Raw genomic sequence first — 15,098 nt, forward strand, 5'->3', positions numbered from 1 at the left:
AAATAGTACTCCGTACTCTATAGTAAATAAACCGTGATAAATACAAATACTCTTAAATAAAAAAAGGGTTGTTGAATATCGCCTTCGAATATCTAACTAACGCCCGCGAAATGAAATAAAATTACGTATTTATCCTTATAATAACGATTATAAAAATAATTAATTTTACATCAATTTCACACTTTTACTTTACACAAAAAATTTTACCGTTCTCTTTAGTGGTCAACGGCCACTAACGCTCATCGAACAACCACCCCAACCACCGTGAGTTTCATCAAAATCAAACAATTTTTTTTTTTATTTTGTAAAATCAAATTCGTTAGATCTTATGGACAACGACGAAAACCTTAGACGCTCGCCAAAGGCTCGTCGAATCGTACGGAATCGGTAGGTCGCAATTTAAAAAAAAAACCAAGAAATGCCTAGAATTTTCGAATACCCTAGGCTGAAACGCCTAGTTTTTTTCGAATAGCCTAGGATGTTTCGAAAAAAACTAGGCGTTTCACTTGAAACGCCCAGATTTTTCATATAACCACACGGTTGTTTGCACGAACTAGGCGTTTGAGCCTAGGACGTGCGAAAAATCTAGGCGTTTGCCGCAAATTTAGAAAATAAAAAAAACAAACATTTTCTCCGCCGGTGACCGACTTCCCTTTGTCCTTAATTACTCGTCATTATCGCGGCTGCGTAGATCGTGAAACCGGAGGTAAGGAGTTTGTGGTTAAAAGAGGAGGAGGAGGTGGTGGTGGTGCGTGGTGGTAGTGGTGCAGTGGTTAGTATGAAGTGGTGGTAGTGGTGGATAGTATGAAGAGGGGGGGTAAATTGAGGGGGTAATTTTTTTTATTAAAAAAAGGGTAAATTTGTAAGTTTAGTTTATTTTGCGGACATTAGTTAGATATTCGAGAGCGACATTTAACTTTCCATGTAAAAAAATATAAACCGTGATTAAAAAAATAAATAAATAAATAAAAAGAAAGGGCCTAAATAGGAATCCGAGTCCAATTAGAAAACGAATGAAAGAGCGGTTTATGTGCGTTTTCAACACCTATAAATACCCTTTATCCTTGATCTTATATAAAATCCCCTTCTTTCAAATTTCCTTCACTCTTCTTCTTCTCCTCTTTCTCTCTTCCTCTTCTCCTCTTTTTCTTCTCGTACATCGGCGTACCTGCTAATTTCACGTGAGTCGTTAATTCTACAATGTTTTGATCTTAACTTTCAATTTTCTCTCTCTTTTCTAAAATTGCAATCAATTCTGCAATCTTTTGATTTGCAATTACTATTTATCTTTAATCGGAGTATAATTTAATTGAATTCTAATCTCAAAACATACTTGTTTATTTCAGTTGGTTTAAGCATGATGATGAACATAGAAAGAGAATCTAAGTAATTAGAAATTAGGGTTTAACTATAATTTAATGGTGAAGAAGTTAACAATTTTCCCCAATTTGATTTTGAACAGAAGGAAAGAAAGCGAAATTGACATGGAAGAATCTCGAGAAAGGTATTGATTTGATTTTATTTGATTGAATTTGATTTGGCTTTTGAACATCTATCTGGGATCATCCTTAATTTCCAGTATGTTTGAATATAAATTGTTATATCGCCTTATGAAATTGGTTAAATTGCTTGAAATCAAAAGGTTTTTTGTGTTTCAATTCTCTCTTGTCATCAAAGATTTGTCTTTGAAATTTCATCTCACTCTCTTTTTAAGGTGTCTTTAAGGTTAATCTTTGATTATTAATTATCATTATCTTTAATTATTCTTTATTTTTGTAGGAACTTTGTATCAGCTGTCAACATGGGCTGCACTTTGGATCTTGAATTTATTGCATCGCAAGCTCGTAATGCAGAGTATAATCCATCGGTAGATTCTTAGAACTTGTGATTGTGCAGTGTAACTTGTCTGACATTTGATAGATTTTGTAATTTTTTCTTAATTTCTTAAAATACTTATAATTGTTTCCTATTCTGATGTCCTGCAGCGTTTTGAGGCTGTCGTTTTGAGTATAAGGGAGCCGAAGACAAAAGCCCTAGTATTTGCTTCTGGAAAGTTGGTGAGCTTCTACCTTAGCTCTTCTTATATGATAGAAATTTTGTTAAAACAGGTTTTCTTTTAAAGGTTCAGAAAAGTATTTCATCAGACTACCATGTTAAGTGTTTTGAGTTCACTTATACGGGCTGAATATGAGTTGTCATGCTTGTTAAACCATAGTAGCTTCACTAATGATTCGATTTAATATCAGTTATCTTCTTCCTCAGTCTCAATATAGTTAATATAAGAAATTTTCATGAAAAAGTGTCTGACTGTGTTGTTATTTAATGTGTGTTCGTTCGCTGATATTATCTGTCAATCTAGATTTGCACCGGAGCTAAGAGTGAGAAGGACTCAAAACTAGCTGCTCGTAAGGTAAGTAGTCATTGTATTTTGTGTAGACGAGAGGTTGTTCCATTTTCATGTACTTGACTATTTCATTTTCTTGATCTTTGGTTACTAAATTCTCATCTTATTCTCTCATTCAGTATGCTCGAATCATTCAGAAGCTGGGATTTCCTGCCAAATTCAGGGTATCTCTTATTCGCTTTGTTTGAGCATCCTTTTTTCTTATATCTTGCCATTTAACTTATTTCAGCACTTAGTTTGCTTCTGTAAGAAATCTTTTCTTTCCTGAAATCTCACGCTTCGGTTTCCTTTTGCTAAATTTCAGAGTCCACGAAAGAGCATCTGCAGGACTTCCTGTCATACGAAGTAATTTGTAATTAGAAATAAATTAAATAGTGGATAGATGAAGTGATGAACCTTTTTTTTTTATTTTTTTTTTATAATTTTCTTTGATACTTGATTTGATCATCATTAAGTTTGAATTATTACCAAATTTATACAGTAAGACTAGACTCTCGCATTTGCAGACTTGTGATTTATACTCATTCATTCAGTAAATTTAAGTTAAATAACCATTTGCAAGAACAAGTTTATGTTTTTTTTTTTTTTTTTTTGAAAGAAGAACAAGTTTATGTTCTACTCACCTTATATGTGTTGAATTAAATAGTGATTTCTAAATAACCACCCATAATTGTGAATTTGGAGCCTAGGTGGGGTTGGTGGTTTCGGCTTTGGGTTTGGGTTGGGTGGGGTAAGTGGTGGTGGCGGGAGGTGAGGTTGGTGGTTTTAGTGTTTGAGGAGAGAGGAGAGAGAAAGAAGAGGAGTGAGAAAGGAAAGTGAGAAAATAAAAAATAAAAAAAATAAAAAAATCTTTTTAACGTGTTTATCAGTTTACAAGTAAAATGGATGTGTTAGAGAAGGTGGGGTATAAAGGTTGGGTTTTTGTGGAATAAAACGAAGTTTGGATTTTTAGGAGAACAAAGTGCAAATGGTGATTTTTTATTTCCATTTTTCCTTTTGTTTAATATGACACCATTTTGACTTTGGAAAAATTGCAAATAATTATACATTAATATTACAATATTTGGGGGGTTTTGAATTTAAACAGCCAAAAAACTTGTAACCTATTAAACAAGTTACCATGAGATACGTCGTCATGTAAAAAAATTTCCCTCCAAAACTAATAATGACATCATTAATTTTTTTTTCTAACATAAATAAAAATTTGAAAATACTAAATTAATTATATATTTTTCTAATAGATTTTATATTTGAATTGACTAATTATGCAATTTTCACTGTAGAATTAAAGGAAGGTCGGACTATTTCATTTTCTTATGAACATTACCGAGTATCTTTTTCTCCTACTCCATATATTTTATACAGATTATATGAATTGGGTGTCCACTCTTTATTAATTTATCAATTTATTAGATTTTTCTTAAATTATTTCAACTATGTACATATTACACACAAATAAGCTAAAAAATATTGTTATAATCGAAAATCATTGTTAAACTCGTGCGAATCTAGTTTTAAATAAAATAATGGCAAAATTGGTATAAACCATTTTTTTTGTCCAACGTTTTTGAAAAAACCACCTTTTATGTTTTTTTATTTACTAAACCACATTTTAAGTACCTAAATTTTTGATTGCACCACCCCGGCCTATTTCAAATTTTGACGAAAAATTTAACTAAGACGTCAAAGGGGCCCACAACTTGTGCCTTTCGCTCCTAAATCATGTATTTTTTCACCCAAAAAACATTTGACCCTTCCCTCTATATAAATGCATGACTAAATTGAGTAAAGCTCTAAAAAACCAACCCTAATTTTGCTGCAAAAATTAAATTGTAGTATTTGTTTATTCTCAAACCCTAAATTGAGGTAATAGAAGTGATGATTGAGATGGAAGGGAAGGTTTTGCTACGGTTGATGATTTGGAGGTGGATGGTTGAGATGCAATCTGTTAGATTTGAAATAGGGGTGGTGCAATAAAAAATTTAGATACTTAAAAGATGGTTTAGTAAATAAAAAAACATAAAAGGTGGTTTTTTCAAAAAAGTTGGACAAAAAAGGTGGCTTATACAAATTTTACCTAAAATAATTTTAATTAAAAATCCATCCACCACCACCACCTTTCCCCCTCCCCTGCCATCACTGCCCAACCAACAACAGCAGCACTGACCACTCCTGCATCTGCCTTCACAGCTCCGATCCTAAACGCACCACCACAGCAGCCATAATCAGCACCACGCACCCTGCTCCCTTCGTTGCTCCCACAGCACCATCAGGTAGTAGTTAACGTTGTCACCGATGCACCACCACCAATACATCCCTTTTTTTGGGTTTCGCGTTTAACCAAGAAAACTCGTTTCCTAGGGTTTCAGGTTTTTCCAGGTCAAGTGAATTTTGGTGGTTTTGGGTGAGGGAATAGGGTTTATCATGGCTGGAAAAAGAAAGGGAAAGGGTGGTTTCGTGGCTGCGATAGTCGAGAAAAGGTGGAATCAGGGTTGCGACGGTCGGTTTTCGTAGGTTAGAGTTTTGTTTGGATGGGTGGCGCGACAGGTAAGGGGAGGTTGGGGTAACAAGAGGTGGGTCGGCGGCAGTGGGTGAGATGGACGTCAGGCGTCCGGTTTCTGGGTTTGGGGAGAGGGGAGTTGCGTGAAGGCAAGGGGGAGAGGTCGGGAATGGTGGTGAAGGCGGTGGCAGGGGTGGTGGTTTATATATATATATATATATAATAATAATAAAAGTAATTTTATTATTATATATATTTTAAAAATAAAAAATATGAAATAAATTTTTAAAAATCAAATTAAATTGACAAAACCAATAAAACAACGACACGTGATATAGTAACCTGTTTTAACAGGTTACCAATTGGTTTTTTCATGTTAAAAATTAACACCCCCAAATATTGTAATATTTATGTATAATCAAAAGGTTATATTATTAAAAAAAGAACCGGTCAAATGTTGAATTGTATTATTATTTGCAATTTTCCTTTGACTTTTATGCTTTTTAATTTTTACGCATTCAGTTGAACATATTTCATAACTTTAATTTAATTTATACTTAGTATTTGTGGAATTCATCTATTGCAATCAATATTTTCATAAAGTTTAATGGTTGAAATTGTGCATTGATAAATTTAAAACTCAATTGGGTAATGCTATATATATAACCATTAAATACAGTTTAGAAAATTGTACAGTATAAAATTAAGAATTTATGACAAAATCACGCGTAAGTCAGTGTAATTGGTGCTTATAGTTTTATGATTTCCTAAATTTATACTCCATCCGGCCCCATTTAATTGTCACTTTTGATAGAAAATCACGGAAATTAAGGATAAATTAAGAAAATACATGGGAACTAAAACCCAATCATTTACAAAAAAAAAAAAAAAGGTAAAGTAATTCGTGTGATTTATTAAAAATCCAATAAAAATCAAGGACCACATTTGTAATCCATGTTATTATTAAAGAAATAGTTTTATCATCCAATATAATTGCACTACACACATTGATGACTAAGCTAAAAATGTTTGATAGAGAGAGAAAAAGTCATAGTTACAAATAGGAATGACAACGGATCGAATTAGGGTCGGATGTGGCTAAATCCGAATCCGTTCCGTTTAGTAAACGGACCCTGGACTTGGATCCGAATTCGAGCCCGAATCCGAAAAGTCCGAGTCCGAGTCCAAATCGGATATGAATCGTAATTTTCGGATCCAAATCCGGTTGGTTTATACGGACCTCCGAAATGATCCGAATATTTTTTTTATTTTTTATTTTTTATAATGTCATATACCTATAATTGCTTGTATTGTCATACCAATTAAAGTATAAACATAACATATTTAAATTATAAACTAAGTCAAAATTTTGCTACAAAACAAGCAAATAATTGTCCCAAGCTATAAAGCATATGCTTATACTCTCAGATTCGGACTCGGATCAGACTCCGTCGGACTTTACGTAGGGTCCAAGTCCGATCCACCTCCTATTCAGATTCGAATTTATTTTATCGGATTCGGACTAATTTTAAACGGATTCGAATTGGATTTTTTTTCCTTCGGATCGGATCGGATTTGAATCGAACTCGGATTAAATTGTCATCCTTAGTTACAAATATCAAAGGGGAACCTACAATTAAAGAGGGCAAAAAATATGAGGGTAAAATAGGAAGCTCTTATAATAAGGACAAAAAATTATGAGGTTAAAATTGTTATTTAACATGTATTATTTAATCTAAACATATAAAATGTGACAAACATTTAGAAACACCCAAAATGATAAAAGTGACAATCAAATAGGGATAGAGAGAGTACAATTTTCTAGTGTGCATTTAATGCTTATATATATATAGGTCCAAAGGATATGTATAACATTTTCCAACATTAGTAATCTAGTCAAGTCACATTAAACAAACAACAAAGCAATTAAAAAGACAATTCAACTAAACACAGCCTAAATCACAGCTGCACAACATTAAAAAGTCCATAAATATTTAGTTGATCCATGTATTAATCAATCTTTCAGCTCCTCATTTCCTTCACACTAAACAAATAACAGGAGAGTAAACAGAAACCATGTGTAGAATGAAAAAGAGGGAAATGAGATTGAAGCTGATTAATCTTAATCTCATGATTTGTGTTTTTCTGATAGCATCTAATTTGGGGTTGACAGTAGCATTGACTAACAACTCTTCTCAAAACAAAGATAAATGCGAGTTTCCGGCTATTTTCAACTTTGGTGATTCCAACTCCGACACCGGCGGCCTTACCGCGTTGTATGGCCAGGCACTTCCTCCCAATGGTCAAACCTTTTTTGGTAAACCTGCTGGTCGTTTCTGCGACGGCCGCCTCGTCATCGATTTTTTAGGTACTCCTTTTATCTTCAATCTTTTTCTTTTGTCCTTTTGCTAAAGATGCGGTTTATTATGGGATTGACACATATCATTCCATTTCAAAGGAGAGGTGGATGAGATTCAAACCCGTGACCTTTGTGTCATACTACCATGTTAGAGGACCAAATTAATCATAAGCTTAAAATATGTTTTATACTCTACCAATATCATGTTATAATTTCTTATGTCTGTTTTACTCCCTCGTTTCAAAATGAATACATCGCTTAACGAGTTAACGTTGCTAGCATTCTACCAAGACCATTGTTATTATAATGGTCAATCAACACATTAATTAATTAATAGTGAAAAGTCAAGATTGATGCATTTGCAAGTTGCAACTAGTAATCAATAAACATTTTTCATAGGCACATATGTTAGTGTTAAATTTTGAGTTTTTGACCAATAATATATAAATATATTATTGAAACGAATAGGGTCGAATTATTTACATTAGTTTGTGTGAATTAGGTGATTGAATAGTGTAAAAAGTCGTCACATTTCACTTAAAATATATATATATATATATATATATATATATATATATATATATATATATATATATATATATATATATATATTTAGGGGACATTAAATTGTGACACTTTAAAAAAAAAAATTAAAAATCACAACACAGATATACTACATATTATGATTGCATTAAAGTAAAATTAGTAAGGATTAATAGGCTCTAAAGTGAAATTATGTCAAAATATTAATGCCGCAAAAGTGAAATTGGCAGTCCTACCATAGTACCAAATTATCCTAAGGTACTCTATTTTACAATTACGTCAGACTCACCCCCGAAATTTAAATTATTAAATTAAAGATCATAAGTCTACTTTTTTTTTTTTTTTTTTTTTTTTTTTTTTTTTTTGGATTTTTTGGAGGAAAGACCATAAGTCTACTTTTGTTTAACGGAATTATTTTTGTTGAATTGAAATTATTTTTATTGAATATTAGTGTTCTACATTGGAGAAAGAGGAGAGATGATTTCACTTTTTAAAGGTAGATGAGTATCTCCTACTATTGCCAATTGATTTTAGTATGGAAGCTCCCAGGCCTTTTAGTAATTTAGTTTTATTATATTATTATAAGTATGATTTGTCGTCATAGATTCTTGCTTTACGGATTGGATTACAATTAGCATGTCTTTATCTCCTATTTATCCTATTTTGTCAACATTGATAAATTGGCCGTTTTATTTTTTTTGTAAAATAACTCCTTAATTTTTTACCAAGCAAGCTGATGAAATAACGCCTAATTATCTGAATTTTCACTTGATACAGCTGAAAGTTTGGGATTACCGTATCTAAGTGCGTACCTAAACTCAATAGGGTCAAATTTTAGCCACGGAGCCAACTTCGCAACTGCGGGTTCGACGATTAGACCTCAAAACACCACTATATCTCAGAGCGGATACAGTCCCATCTCTTTGGACATCCAATTCGCTGAGTACTCCAAATTTTATAAGGAGTCCCAAGTTGTTCGTAAACAAGGTAATCATTAATCGACAAGGTCTTTTGTATTTGTTACTTGTACCCTGTATCGTACATTTATGCTCCTAGTCATGTCACGTGCCTAATGTCACTTTGTGTATTGTCGAGTGTACCTTTCTTTAATTACCCTTGAATGTACATAGGTGTTGCAATTGGTTAAGCTGTAATTTGATTGAAGAAATCTTATCTATGAAATGTCGATGTAGGAGGAGTTTTTGAGGAGCTGTTACCGAAAGAAGATTACTTCACTCGTGCTATATACACTTTCGACATTGGCCAAAATGACATCACTGCTGGTTACAAACTAAACTTGACTACAGAGCAGGTCAAGGCCAGCATACCTGATATTATTAGTCAATTCGCCAAAGTTGTTAGGGTACGTAACATAGTTATATGCTTCTTTCTCTAATTTACTGTCTCTTTTTACAAATTAAACCCGAGTTGAGTTACTAACCGAATTTGATCTTAGAAATGGTCAAGCTAAGCTCGACTCAACTAAACTCGACTTGTTGCACATTGATGTCCCTCCCTAAAGTTAAACATGTCTAAGTTATCTGCTGTAGGGAGTGTATGCAAAAGGAGGAAGGTCATTCTGGATCCACAACACAGGTCCATTGGGCTGCTTACCATATATGTTGGACCATTTTCTCCTAACAGCGGCCCAAGTTGATGAATTCGGATGTGCAAGCCCATTGAATGAGGTTTCCCAGTACTACAACAGTCAGCTAAAGGATATTGTTACTCAGCTAAGGATGGATTTGCCTTCGGCTTCAATTACTTTTGTTGATATATACTCTATCAAACTTAAGCTCATCACCCAAGCCAAAAAATATGGTAAGCCTTTTAAAAAAAAATTTAATAAAAAAATATTGCCAATAATTTCTTTTGTACAACGTGTTATTATGTGTTGCTTCACGTTTTATTATGGGGTAGATGGGCTATAGATATAGTTCTACAATTTATTGACACAAAACAATCATTTATGTAGTTTTTAGAAACAACTTAATTTCAGCTTAGCTCAGCTCAATTCAGTTTCCAATGTCATTCTCTCATAAAATATCCATTTTAGTTCAGTTCAGCTCCAGTCAGTTCAGTTCAGTTCAGCTCAGTTTAGTAAATCAGAACAGGCCATCAGAACAGGAACGTTGCTTACTAGCTAGTAATAGTTAGCTATACTTGTGACTTTGTGAGAGTATGTTTGCTCCACAAAGATGTAACAAAAAAAACTTCAAACTAGACTATTCACTATTGTTAGTTTGTCACTAAGCTAGCTCACTACGTACTCATTTTGTCAATTGAATTTAGGATGGATCTTTACTCAGATCAGTTATGTTCATGGAAATTTTATTCTTCCTTGCTTATCCTTCATCCTTGATAGAATTTTCACAAGGATACGATCTTTCAAAAAAGATATTGCTTGTTATCTAGGATTTCAACATAAGAATTTCTTTAAATTCAACTTGTATATGAAACAATATTGTGTTGCAGGCTTTGAGAAACCTCTAGTAGCTTGTTGTGGTATTGGAGGAAAATACAACTTCAACAACACAATGAGATGCGGAAGCACAGAGATTGTAAATGGGAAAGAGATTTTGGTTGCGAAATCATGCGATAATCCATCCAAACGTATTATTTGGGATGGCATTCATTACACTGAGGCAGCTAATAAGTGGATAGTTGATCAAATTATGAATGATTCTTCATACACAAATCCATCTATTCCATTGGAAATGGCTTGTCAAAAGTTTAATTAAAGGGGGTTAATGTGTATGTTCTAGTTTATTCATGTGCGCTTATTATTATGTCAAAGTTCATATGATTTAGTAGAACTTTAATCCACAATGTATTAAGGTTGCGTACAAAGGATTTAGATTGTGTTAATTATATGGTGCTCCAATATTTGCCAAATTGTTTGTGTGTTTTATATACCATACGTTGAGGTAATCATGGCTACGGTCGAGTCAAATTCCTAAACAAAAAAATGAAAAATGAAATAGTGTCCATTTATGATGGGCTAAAATATTATGCCTATATCCAACAAAATAAAGCCAAAGTTAAAAGAGCTTAAAAATATGAAGCAATCGGAATTGGCCTCATCGAGCCATGCCAATTTTGTTAAGTGTAGCTATAGGCCTATACATTGACATTCTATGGAGTTATAAGGTTTTCATTTTAGCTAGAACTAGGTTAAAATCCCGTGCAATGCACGGTTAAATATTTTTGACAATAATAATATTACAAAATATAAAATATATGAAAGATATGTAGAAATATTTCTTTTGGGTATAAATGCAATACATATGATTGTCAAATTGGAAAGAATATATCTTAAGATGTAAATAGTTTACTAACTTTACTTACACATTTTGCCAAAAAAAAAAAAAAAAAAAAAAAAAAACGAAAAAGGCGGGAAATTTTTTTACAAGGTCATGACAAGTGTCATTAGTTATTCGCTTTTAGTATAAGTTAATAGATAGATTAAGTCAAATTACAATTAACGGATCCAAGGGCGGGCCCACCTAGGCCATGGCACGGCCCATGCTCAGAGTTTTTAGTATTAACTAATAACTATTACATCCTCACTCCGTCCCTTTATAAGAAGTCTATTTTTCTTTATTAGAAATAAAGAGATGGAGGGAGTACTAAATTGTTTTATTTGTAAAGCAATAGAAAGATAACTAAGTTGGTTATAAGAAATAGGCTTCTAATAAAGAGACAGAGGGAATACTAAATTATTGTATTTGTATAATTTTTTTTGAAAGAAATCGATAGAGCATTTTATTAAGAAGAGTCTAATCCCACCAAAGTCCTAATACTTTGGGGGAAAGAGTCAAGTCGTACATACTCCGAGTGAGTACTAAATTATTGTATTTGTAAAGCAATAGAAAGATAGCTAAGTTGGTCATTTATTGACATACTAATATACTAGTGTAGCAAATTAGGTTCAAATCCACAACTTTTAATTTTGTTTGTATTTTTTTTTTCCTTATAAAATATTTGTTCTTATTACTTCATACAACCTGCTCTATAAAAGTTTATAGATCCATCTTTTAATGGTGTATCAATAAGGTTTTGACACTTCCAATCATAAAATTTAGGTAGAATCAAATAAATTTCCAATGGTGAATGGCGGCATTTTAAGGTTTTGACACCTCCATTCATAAATTTAGCTCAAAGTCTCAAACCAAGAAAAATTCTAAATGGTGTAGATATGATCATCTCCTAAGTCTTAAACAACAAGTCAATAAGGTTTGAATTCTCAAATCTCCAATCCTAACCTTATGATTTTTTATTAAAAAAAAAAAAAACATTTATTAGTGACTTGAAAATGAAATAACAATGTAGTCGTAATCAAGTTATGATCCCAAATTAAAACCACCCAAATTCCTTATTAATTGAACCAGTGAGCAGGACATCTTTTTGTTTGTTTAAGCTTCCTATATCGTATCATGCACAATTGCACATACTTTTGTTACATTATAATGTTACATTCAATCAAAATGGTGAAAGAAAATTTATGCTTTCTAGCTACTTTAGACCCATCCATTTCCTTGAAATTAGCTAATCATAAATTTAAAAGTTGGACCATCCCACCCTTAGACCCTTAGTCATCCACTCATCCTAGTCCTAGTTCTAGTCCTAGAAATTAAAATATGCTCTAATTTCATTAAATTACCCTATCTTCTTTCCTTTTGTGGGCTTCTTTCACCATTACTAGAAACCTTTTACAAAGCCTTTTAGCTTTTTTAGGTAAATCACTCTCGTGTCATTGACTATGTTTGACCTCTTTTCTGGTATTGTGTCCCCCATTATCTTCATCAATTATCTCCTAACTTTTCCTTCATCTTTCACATGTTTTGGTGGATGGGCTCTCATTATTTTGAACTTCTTTTGTTTTTTTGGTTAATTAGGCTAGTATTACACAAAGTCACAAAGTTAAATAGACTAGTCGAGACTCGAGATCAATAATATAGTTGTAATGATGGTGGGTAAATGGGTAAATAATGCCCGATGTATTCTTACTTTGACGGAACTTGATTTCTTGATGATGAAAAAGCCTTTCACCAATTTATCAATGAAGTTAGCTTAGGTATGGGATGGCTTGTTAATTACCACAGATGGAATAAAGGAATTTTTAGACTTTAATTGATCCCTCAATTTAGTCAATTTCATCAAGCTAGCCTATCTATCGGATGACTTGTATATATATTGTCCATTCCAACATATAAATATCATTTAACACTATGATTTCTTGTTTAGTTACGTTCAATTGATTTATAGTACAGAAAATAAAAATGTAAAATTTTTTCTTAAGGTAGAGGGTTAATATCAAGCAAAAAACTAAGGTACTATTAATATCAAGTTCCAACGAAGAGATATAGCTAGAGAATACGCACACGAAAACACTCATTTATTAGCATATACTTGTATATCAGTAAAGGCTACACATACAATTTACATCAAAATTAATCAAGAGTGAAAATATAGGAGAAGAAGATAATAATTCAATACACCAAAACGGATGGAATTTTGCACAAAAATTTCTTATGAAATGGAATTATTCGAGACACAAAAATACTCTTTATATATGCCCATAATAAATACATAAAATGGTCGTCCCATCCTTATATTTATTCAGTCCCATATTGTCACAACTCTTACAAACGTTAACTCCCTTTCTTAATGTGGGCTCCTTTTAATAATTCCATGTGATATGACCAACCTTTGTTCCCATAACAACATCCATGAAAATACCTCCAAAATCTTTGAATAATTGAAGCTCATACTTATGATACATAATCATAATATGATCATCACATCATCATGTACATGTACATGTACATGTACATGCATCATTCAACTTTCCAAGCATAAAGAAACAACTTAAACTCTGATGATCCATTACTACACCAATCATCCTCCCTACTACATGTAGGATCATCCGCATGAAACGATAACGACGACGGCGAAGACGACGACGAGGATGGTGGTGTTGCCGATGACTTGAACAAGAACATAGCATGTCTAGGACCGGACCCGAAAATCCAATCATGAACATCCCAATACACTTCAAGTTTAGCCTCCTTAACATCAATAGATTCATTCCCTCTAAACTTCCATTGTAAATGTTTAACTTGAGTAGCTAACTTCCCATCAATTTTAATATCCATTTCATGACTACTAATCCCTTCTAAATCACCCTTGATATTATTGTTACACTCAACACAAATTTCATGACATTTGCCTCTTTCATGAAATTTAACCTTTGTTGAAAACCTTTTCTTACCAAAAATGTGCTCCTTCCTAGAGACTAATAGAGGATCAATAAGAGCTGGCCTACACCCGGTTCTCCGGAACGCGTCCTTCTTCATGTCTCCAACCACTAGAACAACCTCCTCCTCGGACACAATCGCGACGTAATAGTCCGATTGAGGCTCAACCTCACCGTTAAACTTGGCAGCCTTAAGATCCCAAACAATGCCTATGATTTTACCATCTACCTCAAATTGTTTACACCCTTGTTTCCTCCAAAAGTACCAAGGCTTAAGCTCCACCTTGCTATGATAATGATCATGACCTTGAGGCCCGTCCACGGACACGGAGAGGCCGTGTAGGAGGAGATTCTTGCACCATGTAATGGTGACTAATCGCGGTTGGCTAGCAATCTTGGTCCTATACACGGACATGATCAGACTCTGGGGTGACCCCGAGGCTGATCGTATTAATGCCGTGTTGGCGTTGGTGGCGGTGGTGGTTGTGGTGATGATCGAGGTTACCGGTGTCGCGCACGCCCGTGCCGGTGAAAGATCATGCTCAATAGGGGATGATGAAAAACAAGTTGGGATGCTAATAGGCTCATGCATCATTTTTTTTTATGTCACACAAAAAAATATAACCAATAATGCAAATTGCAAAGTGATGATCATATAAAAGGGTTTAACAATAGTATGGTTATAGTAGTAGTTATTATAAAATAAAAAGATTTATATTTAGAAAGAAGGGAAGAAAAGCGTAACGCTGCTAATCAATCTTACCAGCAAGATGTTATCCTGGATGCTGCCAAAAGGATATGATCTTGGCCTCAATGTTAAATGAATAGGAATCTAACCATAATTTTCCAACTGGCAAGGTATGATATATAGTGGTAAACAGTGATATACGGAGTAGAAAATCAGTTATTGTAACAAACCTTCTCTTTTTTATTTTCGTTGTTCGAGGTCGATTTTGGTTTTTTAAATAATAGTTCGACTAATTGCCTAATAGGCGGATATGTACTACATAAATAATGGAAGAGGTGTCGAGAT

At 33.3% G+C, this 15,098-nt stretch overlaps 3 protein-coding genes across 3 annotated transcripts; 2 read left to right on the plus strand and 1 right to left on the minus strand.

Annotated features, from left to right (window-relative positions):
- Window positions 1-933: 933 nt before the first annotated feature.
- LOC145627098 (TATA-box-binding protein 2-like) lies at window positions 934-2,592 on the plus strand. Its single transcript, XM_081679498.1, has 6 exons — window positions 934-1,181; window positions 1,463-1,504; window positions 1,780-1,867; window positions 1,986-2,057; window positions 2,360-2,410; window positions 2,524-2,592. The coding sequence occupies exons 2-6, from the start codon at window positions 1,485-1,487 to the stop codon at window positions 2,590-2,592; spliced, it is 300 nt and encodes a 99-aa protein (XP_081535624.1). The 5' UTR covers window positions 934-1,181; window positions 1,463-1,484.
- A 4,218-nt stretch (window positions 2,593-6,810) lies between these two features.
- On the plus strand, window positions 6,811-10,690 carry LOC145638619 (GDSL esterase/lipase At3g26430-like). The gene is made up of 5 exons (XM_081689641.1): window positions 6,811-7,272; window positions 8,584-8,793; window positions 9,000-9,169; window positions 9,357-9,627; window positions 10,282-10,690. Exons 1-5 carry the CDS (start codon window positions 6,981-6,983, stop codon window positions 10,545-10,547), a joined length of 1,209 nt encoding a protein of 402 aa, XP_081545767.1. The 5' UTR covers window positions 6,811-6,980; the 3' UTR covers window positions 10,548-10,690.
- A 2,956-nt stretch (window positions 10,691-13,646) lies between these two features.
- Window positions 13,647-14,660, minus strand: LOC145627109 (uncharacterized). The gene has a single exon (XM_081679507.1). It carries the CDS (start codon window positions 14,658-14,660, stop codon window positions 13,647-13,649), a length of 1,014 nt encoding a protein of 337 aa, XP_081535633.1.
- Between the last annotated feature and the right edge of the window lie 438 nt (window positions 14,661-15,098).

The sequence above is a fragment of the Chenopodium album genome, chromosome 1, assembly GCF_948465745.1.
Source record: "Chenopodium album chromosome 1, dcCheAlbu1.1, whole genome shotgun sequence".
In the NCBI taxonomy this organism is placed as follows: Eukaryota; Viridiplantae; Streptophyta; class Magnoliopsida; order Caryophyllales; family Amaranthaceae; genus Chenopodium; species Chenopodium album.